Genomic DNA, 20,912 nt, shown 5'->3' on the forward strand with positions numbered 1-20,912 from the left:
CCAATTGTGAGTCAGAATGACCCTGGGTGACTCCCCCTCTGGGGGGATCAAGGCAATGTAGCTGCATTTGTGGTTGAGAGGGGAAGCAAGCAATTCACAGCTCGGTTGGCCTAACCGAATGAAGGTCTGCTTCGCTACTAATGGATTCAGGTACCACTTGTGAGGGGTTAGAATAGCCCTGCTCAGCTTGTCTGCCAGTACGTTGGATGCTCCGGGAATATGCATTGCAATGAGAAAGCACCCCAAGGACATCACCCACTCCTAAACCCTCATGGCCTCGTGATAAAGCAGACAAGAACATGTGACCCCCTTGCTTGTTTATGTACCACACAACAGCTATGTTGTCTGTGTGAACTGCTATTGCCCCTAGAGGGAGGCAGTCCTGAAATACTTACAACAAAAGAAGAACTGCTGTCATCTCCAGAACATTTATGTGCAGTTTGGTCTCTGACTGGGACCACGTCCCTTGGACAGTCTTCCCCTGGAAGTGCCCCACCCCTCCACCCTAGGAGAGAAGTGTCTGTGGTAACCGTGGCCATTAGAACTGGGGGAGAAAAGGACCTGCCCACTAGGAGGTTTGGGGAGTGCATCCACCACGACAGATGTCTTCGGCATATTGGAGTGAGCCATATAGGAACTAACAGAGGGTGAGAGAGAGAGAGCGGACCACTGCCAGGGTCCACTGTAGAACTCTCATGTAATACCTGGCCAGCAGAACCAGATAGAAGGGTTGCTGCAATAAAACCTAGAATCCTTACAATGAGCGATACTGAAGGACGAGTTTGCTCCAAAGAGATTATACATGAGACCGGATAAGGAGCACACGCTGGAGTGGAAGAGCTGCAATCTCCATAGAAGTGTCCAACTGAGTGCCTATGAACTCCAGCTGTTGAGATGGGGTCAAGGAAGACTTTTGCAAGATTCACTGTTATCCCCAACTGATCGAAGAGACGAAGAAAGTGTGTGGTCTCCACCAGGTGATGCTGTGTAGGAGCTGTGAGGAGCCAATCGCCAAGATAGGGAAACACTTGGAATCCCTGCAGTCTGAGATGAGCCGTCACCACTGCCATACAGTTGGTAAACACCCGGGGAGGGGGGAAGCTGTGGTGAGTCCAAAGGGCAGGGCTCTGAACTGGAAGTGATCAGCTCATAGGCAAAAGTGGAGAAATCTCCTGGACTGCCCATCTATTTTGATATGATAGTATGCATCCTGGAGATTAACATAGCAAATCCAAGCATTCTTGTGCAGAAGGGGCACAATGGACTGTACAGTGGTCATCCGAAAAATACAGTTGTGTACACTTACCATAAATGTAGATGTTCGAGTGTCTTCACTGTTGCAGTCATCACTGTAAGGTTCTTCCTGCCGGCAGGCAGCCCTCGGTCGGCCAGAATCCCAAAGTCTGGGTCCGGCGTAGGCTGTTCAGTCATGCTCCCTGACGTCAGAGCGCCAGGAGTACAAAGCTGCCAGCTGACGCCATGTTCTCTAGTTTTTCTTGCCCCAGATGTCAGTTGCCCAAAAGTGAAGGCTAATAGTAAAACAAAAATGTAACATACAACAAACCCTATACCCTGTAGCAAATACACCTCAGAAGAAGGGTGAAGTAGGAAACCACACTAATAAAAGTATAAGAGGGGACAGGAGGGTGGGTAACCCAGACTGCAACAGTGAAGACACTCGAACATCTACATTTATGGTAAGTGTACACAACTGTATTATGTTCATCATGTTTCACTGTTGCAGTCATCACTGTAAGGTTGAATCCCAAAGCTGAGATATAGGGTGGTGGTTATAGAGTAGAAGGGGCAGCTAAAAGGCCCTGCAAGACTGCAGAAGCAAAGCCTGCCCTACACTTAGAATAAAGAGGGAGAGTATAGTGCTTCGAGAAAGTATGCACTGAACTCCAAGTTGCAGCTTCCAAAATATCTTTGGTAGGTACTCCCCTGAGAAAGGCAGCTGAAGTAGCAGCAGCTCTGGTAGAGTGAGTCCTAATTTTTCCTGGGATTTGCTTTCCATGATGAGAGTAACAAAATCTGATTCCATGAGCAATCCATTTAGAAATGGTCTATTTTGAAATAGCTTTGCCTTGGGAATTTGCTGCATAAGAAAAGTACAGTTTTGTACCTACCATAAATGTAGATGTTCGAGTGCTAATACAGCTGCAGTAATCACAGATGGGTTTTCAGCCGTCAGGCGGTCCCTCGGTCGGCCGAATTCCAAAGTCTTGGTCCGGTCGGTTGTCGCTACTCTTCTGACATCAGTAAGGCCAGAGTATATAAGACACAGCCGACGCCATGTTCTTCAGTCTTTCTTGCCCCAGATGTCAGGTGCCCCCAAAAGGAAGGCAATACATAAATAAGGCTTATCTACATATGCAGGCAATGCAATGTAATGCAAAATCAGTGTAAGCAAGCAAATAAAACATAGCAGGATAACCCAGTCAGGTGGTATGAAGAGGTTGTTAGGCCCCATGCCTTTACCAAGTGGGGAAGGAGGGAGGGAAACCTGTACTGCAGCTGTATTAGCACTCGAACATCTACATTTATGGTAGGTACAAAACTGTACTATGTTCATCGTGCATACAGCTGCAGTAATCACAGATGGGTAGAGTCCCAAAGCTATGCATAGGGTGGTAGGTACTATGAGGAACTGGGTTGAGCCAGAATGCCCTGCAAAACAACAGTGGCAAAGCCTGCTCTTGTTCTGGAATATAAGGGTAGGTGGTAGTGTTTTGTGAAGGTATGTACAGAACTCCAAGTGGCTGCCTCCAAAATATCCTTTGTAGGAACGCCTCTGAGGAAGGCTGTAGAGGTGGCTGTGGCCCTGGTGGAGTGAGATCTGATACCAGTAGGGACAGATTTCCCATGATAGGAATAACAAAACCGTATGCAGTGGCCAATCCACTTGGAAATGGTCTGTTTGGTAACTGGTTTCCCTTGAGCCCCTATGGCATAGGACACAAAAAGTTGTTCTGATTTCCTGAAGGACTTTGTTCTGTCCAAATAATAACGTAGCTGCCTATGGATGTCTAAAGTGTGAAGCAGCCTCTCCCCTTTGTTTTGAGGGTTAGGATAAAAGGTAGGTAGGTGTATGGCTTGATTTAAGGCTACCCTGGATACAACTTTTGGCATAAAAGATGGGCTGGTACGAAGGGAAACCCTGTCCTGATGGAAGATGAGGAAGGGCTGCACCGCCATGAGGGCCTGTAGTTCAGAAACCCTACGAGCTGAAGTGATGGCCAGAAGGAAAGCTGTTTTCCAGGACAAATGTTGCAGATCTGTTGAGGCAGCAGGTTCAAAGGAAGGCAATGTTAATTTTTCTAGTATGTAATTAAGGTCCCAGGCTGGTATTGGTTGCTTCCTTGGAGGTCTTATATTCTTAGCCCCTCTGAGGAACTGTCGTAAGAGTGGGTGAGAGAATAAAGGAGGATCCGTGTTGAATTCTGCAGAAATGGCTGAGGCATGTATTTTTATGGAAGAAAATGAAAGTCCACTGTTCAGCAGTTCAGCTAGGTACTGTAAAACCTGAGGCAAGTTCAATTTTCTAGGGTCCTGGCCTCTTTTCTCATTCCAACAGCAAAACCGCTTCCATTTTGCAGAGTAAGCTTTTCTAGTAGATGGTCTTCTGGCCTCCAAAATGACATCCTGCACCTCCTTGGAGAGTAGGGACTGTTGTGGTGTCAAGGAATTTTCCATGCAGCGAGGTTGAGTGTTTTCAGCTGACTGTGAAGAGTTTTGTAGCTGTCCTGAGTCAGTAGGAGAGGCATTAGAGGCAGGGACCAAGGAGGAGTATGTGTTAGGCTCCTCAGGAGTGGATACCAGTGTTGCCTTGGCCAATCTGGAGCAATCAGTATCACCCTCGGTTTGTCTGTTCTTGCTTTCAAAAGCACCTTGGGCAGAAGGGGCAGAGGTGGGAATGCATAAACTGTCCATGCTGTCCAACTGAATGAAAGGGCGTCCACTTTCCAGGCCTTTGGATGAAAGGTCCTTGAACAAAACTTTTTCAGTTGATAGTTCCTGTGGGAGGCAAAAAGATCTATGTCTGGCCTCCCCCACGCTTGGATTATCTCTGTAAACACCTGAGGATGTAACTTCCATTCGTGTGGATCTGTCATATTTCTGCTTAGAGTGTCTGCCAGTGTGTTTTCCAGTCCTGGAAAGTATTGTGCTTGAAGTTCGATTTGTCTTTCCAGAGCCAAGTTCCAAAGAGTCATGGCTAGTCTGCACAAGGGGTATGAATGTGTTCCTCCTTGTTTGTTTATGTACCACATTACTGTGGTGTTGTCTGTTCTTATCAGTAATTGTTCTGGATGCAGGAAGTCCTTGAAAGCTGTAATTGCATTTATCACTGCTAGCATTTCTTTTTGATTGATGTGAAGGTGCTTTTCCTTTTGGGACCATCTGCCCTGAATGCACCTGTCCTTCATGTGCGCCCCCCAGGCGTAATCTGAGGCGTCTGTGGTTATGACTTGTTTTGCTTGAGGCTTGCAGAATGGAAGGCCTGTGTTTACTTGACATGCTTGGGCCCACCATAGAAATTCCTTTTGCAAACATGGAATTATTGGTATAATTGCTTCCAAACTGTGACTGTGTTGAGACCATAGATTTTTTAGGTACCATTGAAGTTTCCTCCTATGCAGCTTTGCACATGGGATTAGAAGAATGCAAGATGCCATGAATCCCAAAGCCTGCAGGATTTTCCTTGCAGTAAGCCTGGTACTTTTTGCTAGTGTTTTGAAGTACTGAGATAGTTGCCCTTGTTTTTCTGGCGTAAGATATGCCATCTGGGTGTTTGTGTCCAAGTTGGCACCCAGGAAGGTTATTTTCTGAGATGGTGTTAGTCTTGATTTCTCCTTGTTGATGGTATATCCCAGAGAAAGCAGTAACCGTGTCACATAAGCCTGATGTTCCAGTAGTATGCGTTTGCTGTCCGCTTGGATCTGGCAGTCGTCCAGATAAGGGTAAATTTGTATCCCTTGAAGTCTGCAGTAGGCAATCACTAATGCCAGGCACTTTGTGAATACTCTGGGCGCAGTAGATAAGCCAAAGGGTAATGCAGAGAATTGATAGTGGATTGAACCTGCAAGAAATCTGAGGTATCTTCTGCAGCTTTGTCTGATTGGGACATGCAGGTATGCCTCCTTGAGGTCCAATGTTACCAGCCAAAACTCCTTGCCCAGCATGGGAAGAAGTTGCTGTAATGTGAGCATCTTGAATTTTGGCACGAGTAGGAATGTGTTTAGGATGGATAAGTCCAAAATGGGTCTCCAGTCGGTTCCTTTTCTTGGTACCAGAAAAGTCTTGAATAAAACCTTGACCTTGTTGGAGTGTAGGTACCTTTTGTATAGCTCTCATGTTTAGGAGCTTTGAAATTTGCAGTTGTGCCTCTGCCCTTTGATTTTGTGGCAGGTTTGGCATGCCTCTCATTTTGGGAGAGTGTGAAATTGAAACTTGTAGCCTCTGTTTATAATGTCCAGTATCCATTTGTCTGTTGTGACAATATGCCAATTGCTTGCAAATAATGCTAGTTTCCCTCCCAAAGGTGCTGTCAGCTGAGACTTGCTTGGCATGGAAATGAGGGAGTCATTGGGTTTGCTTCCTGTATTGTTGTGCACTGTCTTCACCACCTCTTGGTGCTGGAGATTGCCATTGTCTGCCTCTATATGATCCTTGTGATTGCCCTCTGCCCCTTGTGCGTCTGTATCTGCCTCTTTGGGGCTAGTAAGTGGCTGGAAAGGACCAGTTTTTTGAAGGCCAATTTCTGCTAAAACGTGGTGGTTGGACCTGTAAGAAAGCCTTGACGGTTTGCATAGATTTGGCTTTTTCTTCCATTTTCCGTAGTATGTCCTCAGCATTAGTACCAAATAATACATCCTTTTGTAAAGGAGCATCAAGAAGTTTAGCTTTCACATGATCAGGTAAATTTTGTTCCCTAAGCCAGGCATGCCTGCGAATGACTGATCCTGTGGCAGCCGCTCTACTGGAAGCCTCTAGGGCATCATAACCACATTGTAAGGTGTGTTTACCCACTTGCTCCGCACTATGCATCATATCCTGTAACTCTTTTAAATCTGGTTGTTCAGGTTGAGACATTTTGTTCCTTACTTGTGATAACAGGTACTGTTGATATTTAATCATATGAAACTGACAGTTTAAGGCCCTCATGGCTAGGGTGGCCGAGGTATATACCTTTTTACCCCACCTTTCTAGAGATCTGGATTCCCTTTCTGCAGGAGTGGATTCTTGGCAGTGGAGGCCTTTAATCCCTTGGGGCCTTGTGAAATGGTTTCAGGGTCAGCATTATGGCCTTTGTAGAGAAATTGGTGAGAGCTGGGTACTCTGTAATACCTATCAGGTTTTACTGGTGCAGGAGGCAGAGAATCAGGGTTAAGGCAAGCCTCGAACAGACATCATCCAGTACATCCAAAACAGGGGTATAGCCAGAGGTCTGTGCTGAGGTAACCAAAGAAATTCCCTAAGTCTTTTCTTGGAATCTGAAAAGTCTTGGCCTTCCCAATGGAAGTGTTCCCTCAAAGTGTGCAAGGTTTCCCCAAAGAAAAATCCTCAGGAGGGATACAGAAGGAATGGACTGTTCTGCATCCGTATCCTCAAAAGGGGAGTAAGAGTGTTCCTCTGCATCAGAATGTTCTGATAAAATGGATCCCTGATCAGAAGAGGGAGATTCTTCCTCCACTCTGGGTCTCTTGTCAGGAGGGGCTGAGAACCTCTGATAAGAGTAATTAAATCCTCAGCCATTTTAAGCATCTGTTTCTTAGGCATGGGTCCAGGAGATGGGCCCTGTGCAACAGGCCTCGTGGGATGCCTGGCTGCTTTGGATTTAGTAAAGCCTTTATTGAAAAAGAAGATGAGGGCCTAAATACACCATGGGTGGAGGTGGACCTGTCCACATTAGTAGGCTCGACATTAGCAGGGGCTTCGGTTGTAGTCTGGGAAAGGACCGAGGACCCAGCGGTCTCGGGTACAGAGAACACCGCCAAAGGAGCGTCGTCGGTAGTCAGGGACTGCAAAGGCGTCTCGCTGAGAACCGGACCACGTGTAGCCTGTTTTGGCTTGGTGTCGGCGGAGACCGCGGGTCTCGCGTGTCGGTCCTTTTCCTTGCGTTTTTTGGACAAAACGGTAGTCGGAGTGTCCGACGACATCTTATAATCAAAAGCTTTACCAAAGTAGTGTTGGGCGAACTCCGCCCGATGCTTGATAGTGCGTTTATTGAAGGTAGTGCAAAAGCGACAGCCCGAGACGTCGTGGTCTGTGCCCAAACAAGGTATGCAACGGGAATGGAAATCCTTATGCGGTATTTGCTTCCCACAAGAAATACAATTATTAACTTTTTCTGACATCGGTCTGAGGCAAGAAAAGTTTCCCCAACGGGGTACTTAGCTTTAAAGAAGACTTCGGTTCCAATTTTTTCGTATATTCAGGAGCTGGCTGACCGGCACTTGCGAACTGCTTCTGCTTCGGGCACCGCGCGGCAAAAAAGACTGAAGAACATGGCGTCGGCTGTGTCTTATATACTCTGGCCTTACTGACGTCAGAAGAGTAAGCGACGACAACCGACGCCGGACCAAGACTTTGGAATTCGGCCGACCGAGGGACCGCCTGACGGCTGAAAACCCATCTGTGATTACTGCAGCTGTATGCACGATGAACATCAAACAATTGTTCTGTTTTCCTGATATCCTTGGTTCTGTCCAGGTAAAAACGAAGCTGCCTGTGCACGTCCAAGGAATGCAAGATCCTTTCCCCCTTATTTTGTGGATTAGTGAAAAAGGTTGGCAGGTGAATAGTTTGATTTAAAGCCACCTTGGAAACCACTTTAAGCATGAAAGTAGGATTAGTCCTTAAAGACACCCTATCTTGATGAAAAATAATATAAGGTTCCACAGCCATGAGTGCTTGTAACTCCAAGACTCTCCTGGCTGAAGTCAAAGCCAGTAGGATAGCTGTCTTCCATGATAAATACTTAATATCAGATGTGGCAGCAGGCTCAAAAGGAGGCAGAGTAAGTTTTTCCAGAACATAGTTGAGGTCCCAGGCAGGCATGGGTGGTGTCCTAGGGGGCCTTAAATTCTTTGCTCCTCTGAGATACTGTTTCAGAAGTGGATGCGAAAAGATTGGAGGATCTGTACTGTAATGTGCAGAGATAGCTGAGGCATGTATTTTTAAGGAGGAGAAGGATAAACCCTTATGTAACATGTCTGTTAGGTAATGTAAAATCAATGGGATATTAGGAATGAGAGGATCCGAATCCTGAGCATGCATCCAGGTGCAAAATCTCTTCCATTTACCTTCATAAGATTTTCTAGTGCTAGGCCGTCTGGCTTCTAAGATGACATCCATGACCCGTTTGGAAAGGGTAGGATTAATCCTAGACCCTGAATACGCCAGGCTGCCAGGCTGAGAGTTTTGATATGAGAGTGCAGAACCTGGCCCTGGTGTTGGGACAAAAGATTTGGAATCTGAGGTAGAATCCAAGGAGGCTTCTGGGATAGATTCATCAGTGTTGAGTACCAAAATTGACGAGGCCAATTTGGGGCCAGTAAAATCATCTTGGGTTTGTCCTGCTTTATCTTTAATAACACCCGTGGAAGAAGAGGTAGAGGAGGAAAGGCATACCCCGAGAGGTTCCTCCAACTGAATGAGAGAGCATCCACTTTCCATGTTAGTTTGTGATATGTCCTTGTGCAAAAAATCTGTAGCTGGTAGTTGAGGGGGGATGCAAATAGATCTATGTCCGGGCAGCCCCAGGCTTCTGTAATCATCTTGAATATTTGGGTGTCTAGCATCCACTCGTGTGGGTCTGACAGGTTCCTGCTCAGGCTGTCTGCCAGAATATTTTGTTTCCCTGGCAGGAACTGAGCTTGTAGATCCACTTTGCAAGCTAGAGCTGTGTTCCTTAGAGTCATGGCTAGTCTGCAAAGGGGGTAGGAGTGTGAACCCCCTTGCTTGTTTATGTACCACATAACCGTGGTGTTGTCTGTCTGTATCAGTAGTTGTCCTGGCTGTAGAAGATCCCTGAAAGCCAAGAGGGCATTCTGTACAGCAAGCATCTCTTTTAAATTGATATGTAGATGCTTCTGATCCTCTGTCCAAAAACCTTGCAGGCCTTTCCCCTGCAAGTGGGCTCCCCATGCGTAATCAGAGGCGTCCGTGGTTAACACTTGGCTGGCTGGAGGCAGACTGAAGGCTTTCCCTTTGTTTTGAAGACATGTCATGGTCCACCAATGGAATTCCCTTTGTAGGCAAGGCAAGACAGCAATCTGTGTGTCTAGACTGTGGCAATGCTGGGACCATACACTTTTTAGGTTCCATTGTATTTTTCTCATATGCAGTCTTGCATATGGTATGAGAAGGATGCAGGCCATGTAACCCAAAGCCTGCAGGAATTTCCTTGCAGTTAGCTGAGACATTAACGCCAGGGTTTTGAAAGCTGAAGCCAGCTGAAGTTGTTTTTCGGATGTCAGGAATGCCATCTGGGTTGTTGTGTTTAGAAGAGCACCCAGAAAAGTTATCTGTTGTGTGGGTGTCAAATTTGACTTTTTTATGTTCACAGTGAATCCCAGGTACTTGAGTAGATTTTGAACAAATTCCAGGTGTTGGAGTAGGACATCCTTGCTGTCTGCTTGAATAAGGCAGTCGTCCAGATAAGGGTAAATTTGAATTCCCTTGAGTCTGCAGTAAGCTACTACTGGTGCCAGGCACTTGGTGAAGACCCTGGGCGCAGTAGACAAGCCAAAGGGCAGTGCAGAGAATTGGTAATGTTTCGAGCCGGCCTTGAACCTGAGGTATTTTCTGCACTCCTGTCTGATAGGGATGTGTAGGTAAGCCACCTTTAAATCCAGTGTCACCATCCATGCATTTTTGCTCAACATTGGCAGGAGCCGCTGCAGAGTAAGCATCTTGAACTTTGGTATCTCCAGGAAAGTATTTAAGACTGACAGATCCAGGATGGGTCTCCAGGAATTTTGTTTTCTGGGAACTAGAAACAGCCTTGAGTAAAAGCCTTGCCCCGTCTCTAATTGTGGAAACAGTTCTATGGCCCTCATAGCCATGAGGGATCCCACCTGTTTAATGCCTCTGCCCACTGGTGTTTTGGTAGGTCTGGCCATCCGTTTGGTCTTGGCAAGGTAGGAAAGTGGAATTTGTAACCTCTTGAAACTACATCCAGAACCCACTTGTCTTGGGTTATGTAAGTCCAGTTTTGGTGAAAAAGAGAGAGTTTTCCTCCTAGAGGGGCTTCCAGGAGAGAGGTTCCTGGAGCCATGCAGGGGGAGTCATTGAGCCCGTTTTCTGTAAGATTGTGGCCTGTACTCTCCACCCCTGGGGGTGGAAGCACTCCACTGTCTAGGTCTGTAAGAGGTCTGTGCTTGGGCCCTCCCTCTGGAGCGCCTATATCTACCCCTCTGAAGCCTGTCCGAGCTGGGAAAGGACCAATTTTTAGTTGGCCAATTTCTGCTAAATCTTGGGGGCTGAACTTGTAAGAAATCCTTAACAGTTTGCATGGATTTTGCCTTATCCTCCATTTTCTTTATCACCTCTTCAGCCTTAGACCCAAACAAAACATTATGCTGAACAGGAGCATCCAGTAACTTTGCTTTCACTTGATCAGGTAAGTTTTGTTCCTTTAACCAAGCATGCCTTCTAATGACTGTGCCAGTGGCAGCCCTGCATGAAGCCTCCAAGGCATCAAAACCACAGTGTAAGCCATGCTTCCCCACCTGCTCAGTAGCATGCATCAAATCGTGTAATTCCTTATTATCTGCACATGCAGAAATGGTACCTAGCTTTTGTTTCATAACAGACAGCAGAAATTGCTGATATTTTAGCATATGAAATTGACAATTTAAAGCCCTAATGGATAAAGTAGCAAAAGTGTACACTTTTATGCCCCATCTCTCCAAAGCTCTAGAATCCTTATCTGACGGAATAGGGTTTTTAGCAGAGGCGGCCTTAACACCCTTAGGACCCTGAGAAATGGTTTCTGGATCAGCAGCAGGATTTGTATAAAGGAACTGGTGGGAGTCAGGGACCCTGTAATATCTGTCAGGCTTTGCAGGGGCTGGAGGAAAGGAGTCAGGAGTTAAATTAGCCTCAGAAAAAACATCATCCACAATATCCAAAATAGGTGGAATAGCCAGGGGTCTCTGTGTTAGGGAAGAAGAAGGAAATCCCTAAGCTTTCTCTTAGATTCAGAGTGCTCCTGTCCTTCCCAGTGAAAATGTTCCCTCATGTCATGTAAAGTTTCGCCAAAAGAAAAATCCTCAGGGGGAGAAGCTGAAGGAATGGATTCCTCAGCATCAGAATCCTCATAAGGAAGGAAAGTATATTCCTGTTCAGAGGAAGACACTGAAGAAATAGATGCCTGATCAGAGGATTCATAATCCAATTCTTGCCTTGGCCTTTTGTCTGGAGGGGGATGTGAACCCCTAATCATAGTTAGTAAGTCCTCCACCATTTTAAGCATTTGTTTCTGAGACTTGGGTCCCGGATCAGAGGAGGCCTGGGCTTGAGTCTTTGATTTAGAAGGAGTCTTCGCCTTTGTCTTTGCCTTTATCTGAAGCTGTGTAGGCCTGAAAACCCCCTCAGAAGCCGGTACCTGCACAGCGGCTCCGGACCCATCAGAGGGAGCATTGTCCGAAGGTCCTGCACCTGTAGTACTCAAAGGCCTAGTTGGCTCCTCGTGGGAGTCCATTTCGGCAATCGGTTCTGTAATGGCCGACGACAGGGGCTGCGAAAGCGCCTCACTGACGACGGCCGAACCTGTAGCTGGCTCTGCTTGTAAACCGTCATCTGATTTGGACCTCGGCGGCCTGTCCTTATCCTTGCGTCGTTTGTGAACTCCGGTAGTCGAAAGCGTGTCCGACGACATATTGTAATTAAATCGCCTGCCAAAGTAGTGAAAAGCAAAATCGTATCTCCGCTTAATAGTACGTTGGTTAAATCTAGCACAAAACCGACAACTAGCTACATCGTGGTCAGGGCCTAAACAAGGAATACAGTAAGAGTGGAAATCCTTATGAGGTATTTGCTTCCCACAAGAAATACAATTATTAACTTTTTCTGACATCGGACTGGAGCAAGAAAAAAGTTTCCCCAATGGGGTACTTAGCTTTGAGAAGAAGAAGAAAGTCTTTGGAATGAAGCACGAAAAATATCAGGTGTCAGCCGACCGGCACTTGCGAACTGCTTCCACCACACGGCAAGAAAGACTGGAGAACATGGCGTCGGCTGGCAGCTTTGTACTCCTGGCACTCTGACGTCAGGGAGCATGACTGAACAGCCGATGCCGGACCCAGACTTTGGGATTCTGGCCGACCGAGGGCTGCCTGCCGGCAGGAAGAACCCTACAGTGATGACTGCAACAGTGAAACACGATGAACATCTCTGACTTCTTGACAGACAGATTTAACTGACCGAGGTCCAGAACTGGACGCAGTTCCCCTATTTTCAGTTGTGATGTTTGCCCAGGTCGAAGGGTGCAAAGATAAATGATCCCCGACTGCCTCCACGGAGGGTGCTGAAAAGGCTTCTTAGAGAAAGGCTCCCTGGAGCCCTGGTTTTGCAGGCCTCCTCTGTCCCTAGAGCAGCGTCGACCATTGAAACCTCTCTCCAGTCCCCTGGAAGAGGAATCTTCTTGAGCCTCCTGAAAGGAAGACTTCGAGTTACAGAACTACATTTTTTGCTCCCCCGTTGGGTCTTGGAAAAGGACATTTGGGGGGTAGAGAACCTGATCCCTACAGCCGACAGTGTCTTCCCTTCTTGTTCACTGCAGAACAAAGTATCCTTAATACTTGGTCCAAAGAGGTTTGAACCATCTAAGGGGCGTTGGTGAATGATGCTTTAAAGGCCTCTGAAAATCTGTACAAATGAAGCCAGGCATGATACCTGATGACAATGCCTGTGCCCACCGCCCATGAGATACCCTCTGCAGTATTGGATATTAACCTCATGGACGAATTAGCTATGAACATGAGAGTGGCCAGCTTGGGAGAAACTGTCTTAAAGTCCTCCGCAGGCATGGACTCCAAGAGGGAAGTGCTAAGCTCCTTTATCAAATCCCTCTGAAGATGGCTGAAATGCATTAGGTAGTTTAAGGCTCGCAGGCTGAAATAAGCAGATACGGACACCCGCTTTCCAAATTTGTCAGTCGCTCTTGATTCATGATTGGAAGGATGGAGAGATGAACTTTGTTCTGCCAGCTCTTTCTTGGTGGCGGCAACTACCACAATCGCATCAAGTGGAACTGCCTTGGGACAAAAAGCCTTGTCCAATGGGAGGCTCAAAAACTTGCCTGCTCTTTTAGGTACTGGCTCCACTGTATCGGGTTCCTTCCAAGCCGTGCTGGCAATAACGTTGATCAAGGGGTCAGCGGGGGGGGGGGACACCCAAAAGGTAGATAGGCCCATACTGAAGGCCTCCAGAAACATGGCTTCCTCAGAGGACGAGGGCTGGGCAGACCAACTGCCCTTGGCCTTAAGAATATCCAGGATGTCTCCAAAGAAGGTGACCTAGGGGACCCGTCCCCTTCATCGATATGTGTCTTCCATGAGAGACTCCATTGGGAGTCAAGATGTCTCCTTTTACATGTACTCTTCCAAGGAACTTCATCCGTGGGAGGCTCGGTGGAAGACTTGGAAGAGGTGTGACCCTGACAGGGGTATCTCCCCCCTGGAGGCCAGATTAAACAGGGTGACCAGGAGCAGGATGAGAGGGTTGCTCAAACTCTGGGACTGGGATGGAGTACAATGAGCAGGGGAGGCTGCTCTGGTAGCAGAAAGAGAGAGATCTTTCTGCCACCCGGAATGTGGAGGGACTGGATGAAGCCCTCCTCTCCCTCCCCGGCTGAAACCACCACAATGGAGGAAGGAGCAGACCCCGCAGTACCTCCAACCCTCCAGAGAAGGCTGGCCTGGAACTATCAACAGCCAAAGCACTGAGGGGCAGACAACCCAGACCGGTGGCCCCACCTGCCCTGGGGAAAGGGGAGCACAACTAGCCATAGACTCTGATGGGGTAGTGACAAGAGAACCCTAGAAACCCCCATTGCCTCCATGCTGCACAATGGCTCCCCTAAGTCCAAACACTATGAAGTCAGACGAGGAGAAAATAGTCAGGGAGTGGGAGAAGGCTCACTAATCCTGTAAGCTGGGGAAGCCAAAAAGTCCCAATTTGATTTTAGTTTTCAAGAAGGTCTGCATCATCCTGTCCATGTCAGAAGGAAGGATGCTCCTGGTGGATCAGGAGGAAATAGATGACCTAGGTGGAGACCTGTGTCGGGACCCCAAGGGTCTTCTCTGATGGTCTGGGGAAATGATCCCCTCCCAAAGGATTCGGGGAAAGATCCTCAACAATAGGATCCGACACAGGTCTCTGATCTGACTGTTTCTCATCCGAGGAAACAAAGGTCTGAGGGAAGAGCTCTCGACTCCCTCGGATCCGAAGGGGTCAGACCCGTGACAGGTCTGCTCTGGCTCAGATCCAAAGGCCTCAATCCAGAGGCCTTGGATACAGGAGTCAACTCTGAAACACTCAGATCTGAGGACCTGGGACCAGAGGTCTTGGATCCAGGTGTCGACTCTCTAGAAGTCCTCAGATCCGAGGTACAACACCACTAAGGCTGGAGTCGGATCTGAAATTAGACAGCCTAGCTTTCTTACTGGAAACCTCCCCAGAAGAGGAGGAAGAGGGAGCCTTTTTTTTATGATCAGAGGGATCTGACTTGGTTGAAGACTCTTTGACTAAGGGACCCCCCTGAACCGTGCCTTTTATAAGCAGCTTATTCCGGCGGCTGACCAGAGCCCTGAGGTTGAATGCAACAAAATGTTGCATTCACCCTCCAGGTGGCCAGCACCGAGACAGTAGAGGCATTCCTCATGCAAGTTGGAGACAGGCATCTTCCAACTGCACGAGGAGCACCTCTTAATCCCTAAAGGTTTCTCCATCATAGCCAGCAGAATACAAGACCAAGAATGGAAGGCCAAACCGAAGAGGAGTCAGAAAACCAAGCACGAGTTCTAACACGGTCTGTCCTACATACAAGCACACTGAAAAAAAACCCAAATAATTTACAATATGACAAGAAAACAAATGTCCAAATGAAAAAGTTTACAATAAGTTACACTGACAGATCCCAAACCAAAAAGGGCGCCAAAAATCAAACAAACCAATGGGAACACTGGTTCACTAAACAGAGTCTACCAAGGCTAAAAACTTAAGATAATAAGGAAAGAATAAGTAGAAAAATCCCAAAGAAAAGACCTACTTGTTGTCAAGTTAGAAATTCCCGAGTAGCTGAGCAATCTGCGTCTGTCAGTTAAATGCTGTAAATGAGATGTCAGGGGTTAGAGGACAGCAGTGCATGATGGGAGGGGAGGAGCTTCAGCAAAGCTGTTGTCTAAGTGTGCCAACTCGGATCCTAGACCCCTACGTGATGAATGGTGACTAGGATAACATCAGATCAACTAGGTTTAGTAGGCACAGCCTACCTTTTACGAATCCAAAATGGTCTGGGTCTAGTGTCGATAGGTCATCTATGCCACTGATTATCAGCACAGAAATCAATGTGCTCCAGAAATTTACAGATGACATTTGAAGCTAATCTATAGTTTCTGGGGTCTGTCATAGGGCTGTCTTTGTGTAATGGTAACACTGTGGCCATTCTTTAAAGGACATAACACATGGAAAGATTTAAAACTGAAGAAGGCTTAAGAGGGGGTTGGCTAAGTGGCGCTTGATACTTATTAGCAGACAACCATGGATTTTATCAGGTCCTCTAAGCTACTGTTTTTTGTCTTGGAAAGTACAGATATAAACCAGTCCACTCTGACTTTGACAGGGACACAGTGACTGGTAGTGTGAGGAACATCTGGTGGGCTACGGGCATGAAATTAACACAGAATTTGTCTGTGAAGATATCAGCAATAACATCAGTATCACACAGGGAAACCCCATTCATTACACTAATGGGCATCATTATCTTTAAATTTGGTAGCAACCCTAATTTCATTCCAGGCCTTAAACTCCTTGATGGTGTGACTGAGGATTTTACTGATCAGTTTCAAGTTCATTAGATGGATTGACATTTCTTTTTTTTTTTAAACTTGTTTCTATGGGACTTCTACCATACTGATTTACATCTGAATTTGCCATTACTCTTACAATGGACAGGAATAGACCCCTAGATGCATCTATCCACAAAGGAAAAGAATTCAGTGGTGTAAACAATAGCATCAAAAACTAGGTTATTTGGAGAACTGCAACACTAAGAGTTGTCGAAAAGGTCTGAAAATTAGAGATGGTTTGTTTTGGAGTAATCACAAAATACCCTGGGTTTTTGGGAGGGATTCAAAAAAGGGAAAAGGTTACTATTTGGTATAAGGAGGTAGTGACATTAGGACAGAAAAATAAGGGGAAATGTTGGTAATGACAACATCAAGAAGATGACCGTTCATAGCGGGAAGGGAAAGAATTTGCTCAAGGAAAATTAGTATTAATAAAACTGAGAAATCTTTTAAGTGTTATGTGTTGCTAGCTGTTTACATATGTCAGCTTAGACTGATGTAGTCAAAGACACTCATAATACAAGTATTTGGTTTGATGGCGACCTTTTTGATTTAACTTAGACAGCAAGCATATTCCAAGGGGACACAGAATTAGCAGTCACAAGGCAGGCAAATTTACTGTTACCTTAACCTCTACAGAATTCAGTAAAGTATCACACAATACTTGTCATGAAACTGACTCTCTAGCAGATATAAATGCATCCTCACATGTCCCTCTGAACCTGAATGCATGGTAGGCACTGAATCTTGGCAAATAGGTAGAGCTCCCTTTGCAATGCAACTATGTTTCTCTAACTACACATATATTATTTATGTTTAGATATTTTGCTGTTCAAGTTTCTAGTGTTGTACAGTGCCACTGTTCAAATTAAGATTTTTTTTTTTAATGTCCATGAGCTGAACTTTGATAAAAATGGCACTATGGGCAGTTGCAGAGGTTTTAGACTAAGTAAAAGCCATGAAATGAGGTAGAGCCCATCCCTAGCACAGAAGGGGGGGGTTTAACAATTTCATAACAAGTAGGTATATGCTGGATCCCAGTGGAATGACAACAGTCAACTAGCCAATTAACGGGTGCCAAATATGTTTTCTTTGAAATAAGGCATAATTCCGGGATCAGGAACTTTCTTTCCATGGAGACATGGGAGAAGAGCTCAAAAGTGTCTTTCTACAACTCCTCCAGGTTGTAGCAGTTGTGGCTGGTCACTCCTATATGGGGAACTGCAATGCAACATCATTTGTAATTTTAGGAAAGTGCAAGGTCTTAAAAGGCCTTCTAACATCCCTAATCATAGCACCAGAGAAACTGCAGTGTCAATCTGCCTAACTATGGAATCACTATAGGGCCTTAGAGAGTAAGCCTGCTGTTTTGGTGATTCATCATAGTGGTATGTGTGAGAAGAGATCTCTGAATGGCTGAAGTTTCCTACATGGGGCCTGGGAGGCTTAGGTAGAGATTTTTTTAATATCAGCATACATTGATATTGTGTTAAATTGCTGATTAATGGATACTGGTTGTTGTCAAGAGACAAGCCTGCAATTAAGTATTTATCAGCATGGTCCAGATGTAAAGAGTTGTAAGTAAACATGAGATAATTGCTGTACTGCCTCAAAACAACTAGGAGAATATTAAAAGAAAAGGTATAAGCTAACTGTAACTCCATGATGACAGCAGCAGTACTGGTTTTACTGGAGGTGTTAAGCAATGGTTACCAAGAATACGAAACATTAACAAATTTTTTACTGGCTATTGCCTGGCTAATACTACTGCTGGTGTTGGTGTCATCACAGCTAGGAATCAGGGTCCCTCTGCTACATGTCACAAGAGCTAGATCCACCTCTGAGGCAATTTGCAGTTCAGTGGGCAGTGCAGTTGTTTGGAAAGTAAAAATTCTATGTTTTGCTTTGTAAACCAGGCCTTGACAGCACATGTGGCCGCCTGCCCCATGAAGAGAATGCTCATTATCCATTTTCATGCAGATTCTAAATCCCAGCTGAAGTAATTACTTGCCTTTCTGAGTTTCATAGAAGCGGTGCTGCCCATAAAGCACACTGTTGTTGCCATGGTGATCCAGGTGGCTAATTGGAAGGAAGGTGGAGGCAAGACTTCCGGAAAATCTGGGATACCCTGTGGCTAAAACAAAAGAAAGCAGGGATCAGAAGTGAAAACAGGGATTACAGTTGTTAAAATAACAAATCAAGAGCACGTGTGTTCTGCATTACAGCTGCCAAAAGTTTTCATCTGCTTTATTGTTTAATGCTGCCTTGCATAAAGCTTCAGTACAATATGGAGAAAAAGTTTTTGTAGGAATGCAAGTTTCTTATACTATAGGCATTATACCCAGAGTTTAAATGACAGTTCTGACACCTGCCCACATATTGACATACGACTTTTACTAGAGTCACGTCCTGGCCACAGAGAGGTCATAGTGGAGTGAAAATACTCTGTACCTAAAGGAAACACTGTTAGAAATTAACTTTCCAATACTTTGCAGATTTTTGACAAAACTTTTCTTATTAATGATGCTAAACAAAATAAACAACATTAATTTACAACATCAGGTTAGCTGTATTTCCACTGGTGGGGTCATCTTTTCTAGATATAACAAACTACTGCAGTGCTAGCACTTCAGATTCATTTTTATTTTCTTGACAGAACTATATTACTGACAAAACACTTAAGTGAACTGCACTAACTAAATACTCTCTTAGGATTTAGATGGCCATTTTTCACCAGATACCCAGAGGCAAAAAGACATATCCAGCAAAGATGATCTGAAACATTTCACATTTTCACTAAGTATGCAGAGACAACAGCAAAAACTGCCTTGACTTAATGTATGTTCCCAACTACTACATTAAAACATAAAATGTACTCAAAGAGAGACAGCCTAGTGCAAGGTGCCTTGTATACTAAGCAAGGCACACAAATTTACAATTTCCATCACTGCTCTGTAGTACCACACTGCTCTTCGGAGAAGTTAAGCATTCAGTGGCACATATAAATGCAATATAGTCAGTGGTTGGGCCTGTGTAGTTGAGGCCCTTTATGAATACTATGCTTTGCCCTGTAAGGTAAATTGCCTGTGTTAGCAATTTACAGGCACCTGTAATAGGCAACTCCAATGTACAGCAGTGCACTTTCATATTTTAATGAGACAGAATCTGTGCAGACTGAAGCGTAGCAGCTAGCTACTACCCAGACTACCAATCCAGGTAATTATACAATGGTGGCCACGGTGGTGCAGCAGTTAGCATTGTCCCATCACAGCAATAGATCCTCCGGTTTGATTTTCGGTTAGAGTGCCTCCTGTGTGGAGCCTGCATGTCCTCCCTCCGGGTGCTCCAGTTTCCTCCCATATTCCAAAGACATGCAATAGGTGACTTGGACATACTAAATTGGCCATAAGTGAGTGTGTGCGTGTGAGTGAGTGAGTGGAATGGATGAGCTACTGTGGCAGGGCTAGCCACCCGGCAGTGTAAACCCTGGCTCGAGATGATTGTCACTGCTGAAGTGACACCCCAACCCCATGTGCAAAATGAGAAAAAGGGGTTGAGGATGGATGGACAGATGGAAACACTATTATTTAAAAATTTGCACACTGATTGGACAGAGAAATCAGCAGGCCCTGTGTAAATCAAGGGATCCCAAATGAAAGAAGTCTGATTCAGTTTCCTGGCCTTGCTAAGTGGAGGCTTTATGCTAAAAAGAAACCTATATCCCTGTCCCCGTAATGCACCTCACATTAATAAAAAAAAAAAAAAAAAGAAAAACATCTCACTGACTCTGTGAGCACCCACTGACTCTACATAAGAAAGCATCTCCCAAACTCCACAGCTTCTGACTCTGCACAAGGGTAAAGTAGAATTGTGCAACTATACTTACCATAACAGTAGATGTTTGAATTATCACTGCTGCAGTAGGCGTAACTACATGGGTTGTAGCTGACCAAGGATACAACAGCTTCCAAAGCTTCAGGGAACCTTTCAATGCTCCCAAACTGTCTGGAAGCCTGAGCTGTGATCACTAAAAGACAAGTTCAGGCATTAAACCCTTCAGAGTTTTCCTGCCAACTGAGAGATAGATGCTGAACCCTTAAAAGACAATGTTAGGAAAAAATAAATAAATAACCATACCCTGGCATAAACAACACATCAAAAAACAAAGGGGGAAGGAGGAGGAGCAGTTGCTACAGAAGCAGTAATCATTCTGACATCAACTGTGAGTAAGTTTATCTATACAGCTATACTATGTTCACCATATTGATTACTCTAGCTTACTACATTTGGAAAGAAGTCCCTGGAGAATGGTCATCACAAAGACTGGTCTAGACCTACAGAAGAAATCAAGCTTATAGCACTTTGTAAAAATATGTACAGAAGACCAAGAACCAGCTTCTACAATACTTCTGGAATCCAACCCTTTACAAAAAGTCATAGATGAAGCCAAGGCCCTGGCAGAGTGGCCTTGACCACGCCTGGAGTAGTTTTGTTGTGGCGAGTATAACAAAATGTAATTGCCTTACACAAACATTTGGAAATCTGTTTTTTTACAGGTCTTTCCTTCTTTTTTATCTTCACAAGAAATGAGCACAGTACAGTTGTGTACACTTACCATAAATGTAGATGTTTGAGTGCATTCACTGTTGCAGTCATTACATTTGGGTAATCTGCTGGCAGGTTGCCCTCAGTCAGCCTGATTAACAAAGTCTTGGGTCCTGCGTCAGTTGCTGTCCCTTCTTCCATGACGTCAGGTCGTCAGGGGTATAAAACATGCAGCCGACACCATTATATCAGTTTTTCTTGCCCCAGATGTCAGGTGCCCCTCAAATG

General features: G+C 45.4%; 1 protein-coding gene across 1 annotated transcript in view; it reads right to left on the reverse strand.

Annotated features, from left to right (window-relative positions):
* BAHCC1 (BAH domain and coiled-coil containing 1) overlaps positions 1–20,912 on the reverse strand; it is a 1,784,093-nt gene that overhangs the window by 726,081 nt on the left and 1,037,100 nt on the right. The window contains exon 4 of the mRNA XM_044085068.1: positions 18,091–18,213. Within this exon, the coding sequence (XP_043941003.1) occupies positions 18,091–18,213 (123 nt within the window). The remainder of the gene's footprint in view (positions 1–18,090; positions 18,214–20,912) is intronic.

This window comes from Protopterus annectens, chromosome 10.part0 (assembly GCF_019279795.1).
Source record: "Protopterus annectens isolate FY-2018-M chromosome 10.part0, PAN1.0, whole genome shotgun sequence".
Lineage (NCBI taxonomy): Eukaryota > Metazoa > Chordata > Ceratodontiformes > Protopteridae > Protopterus > Protopterus annectens.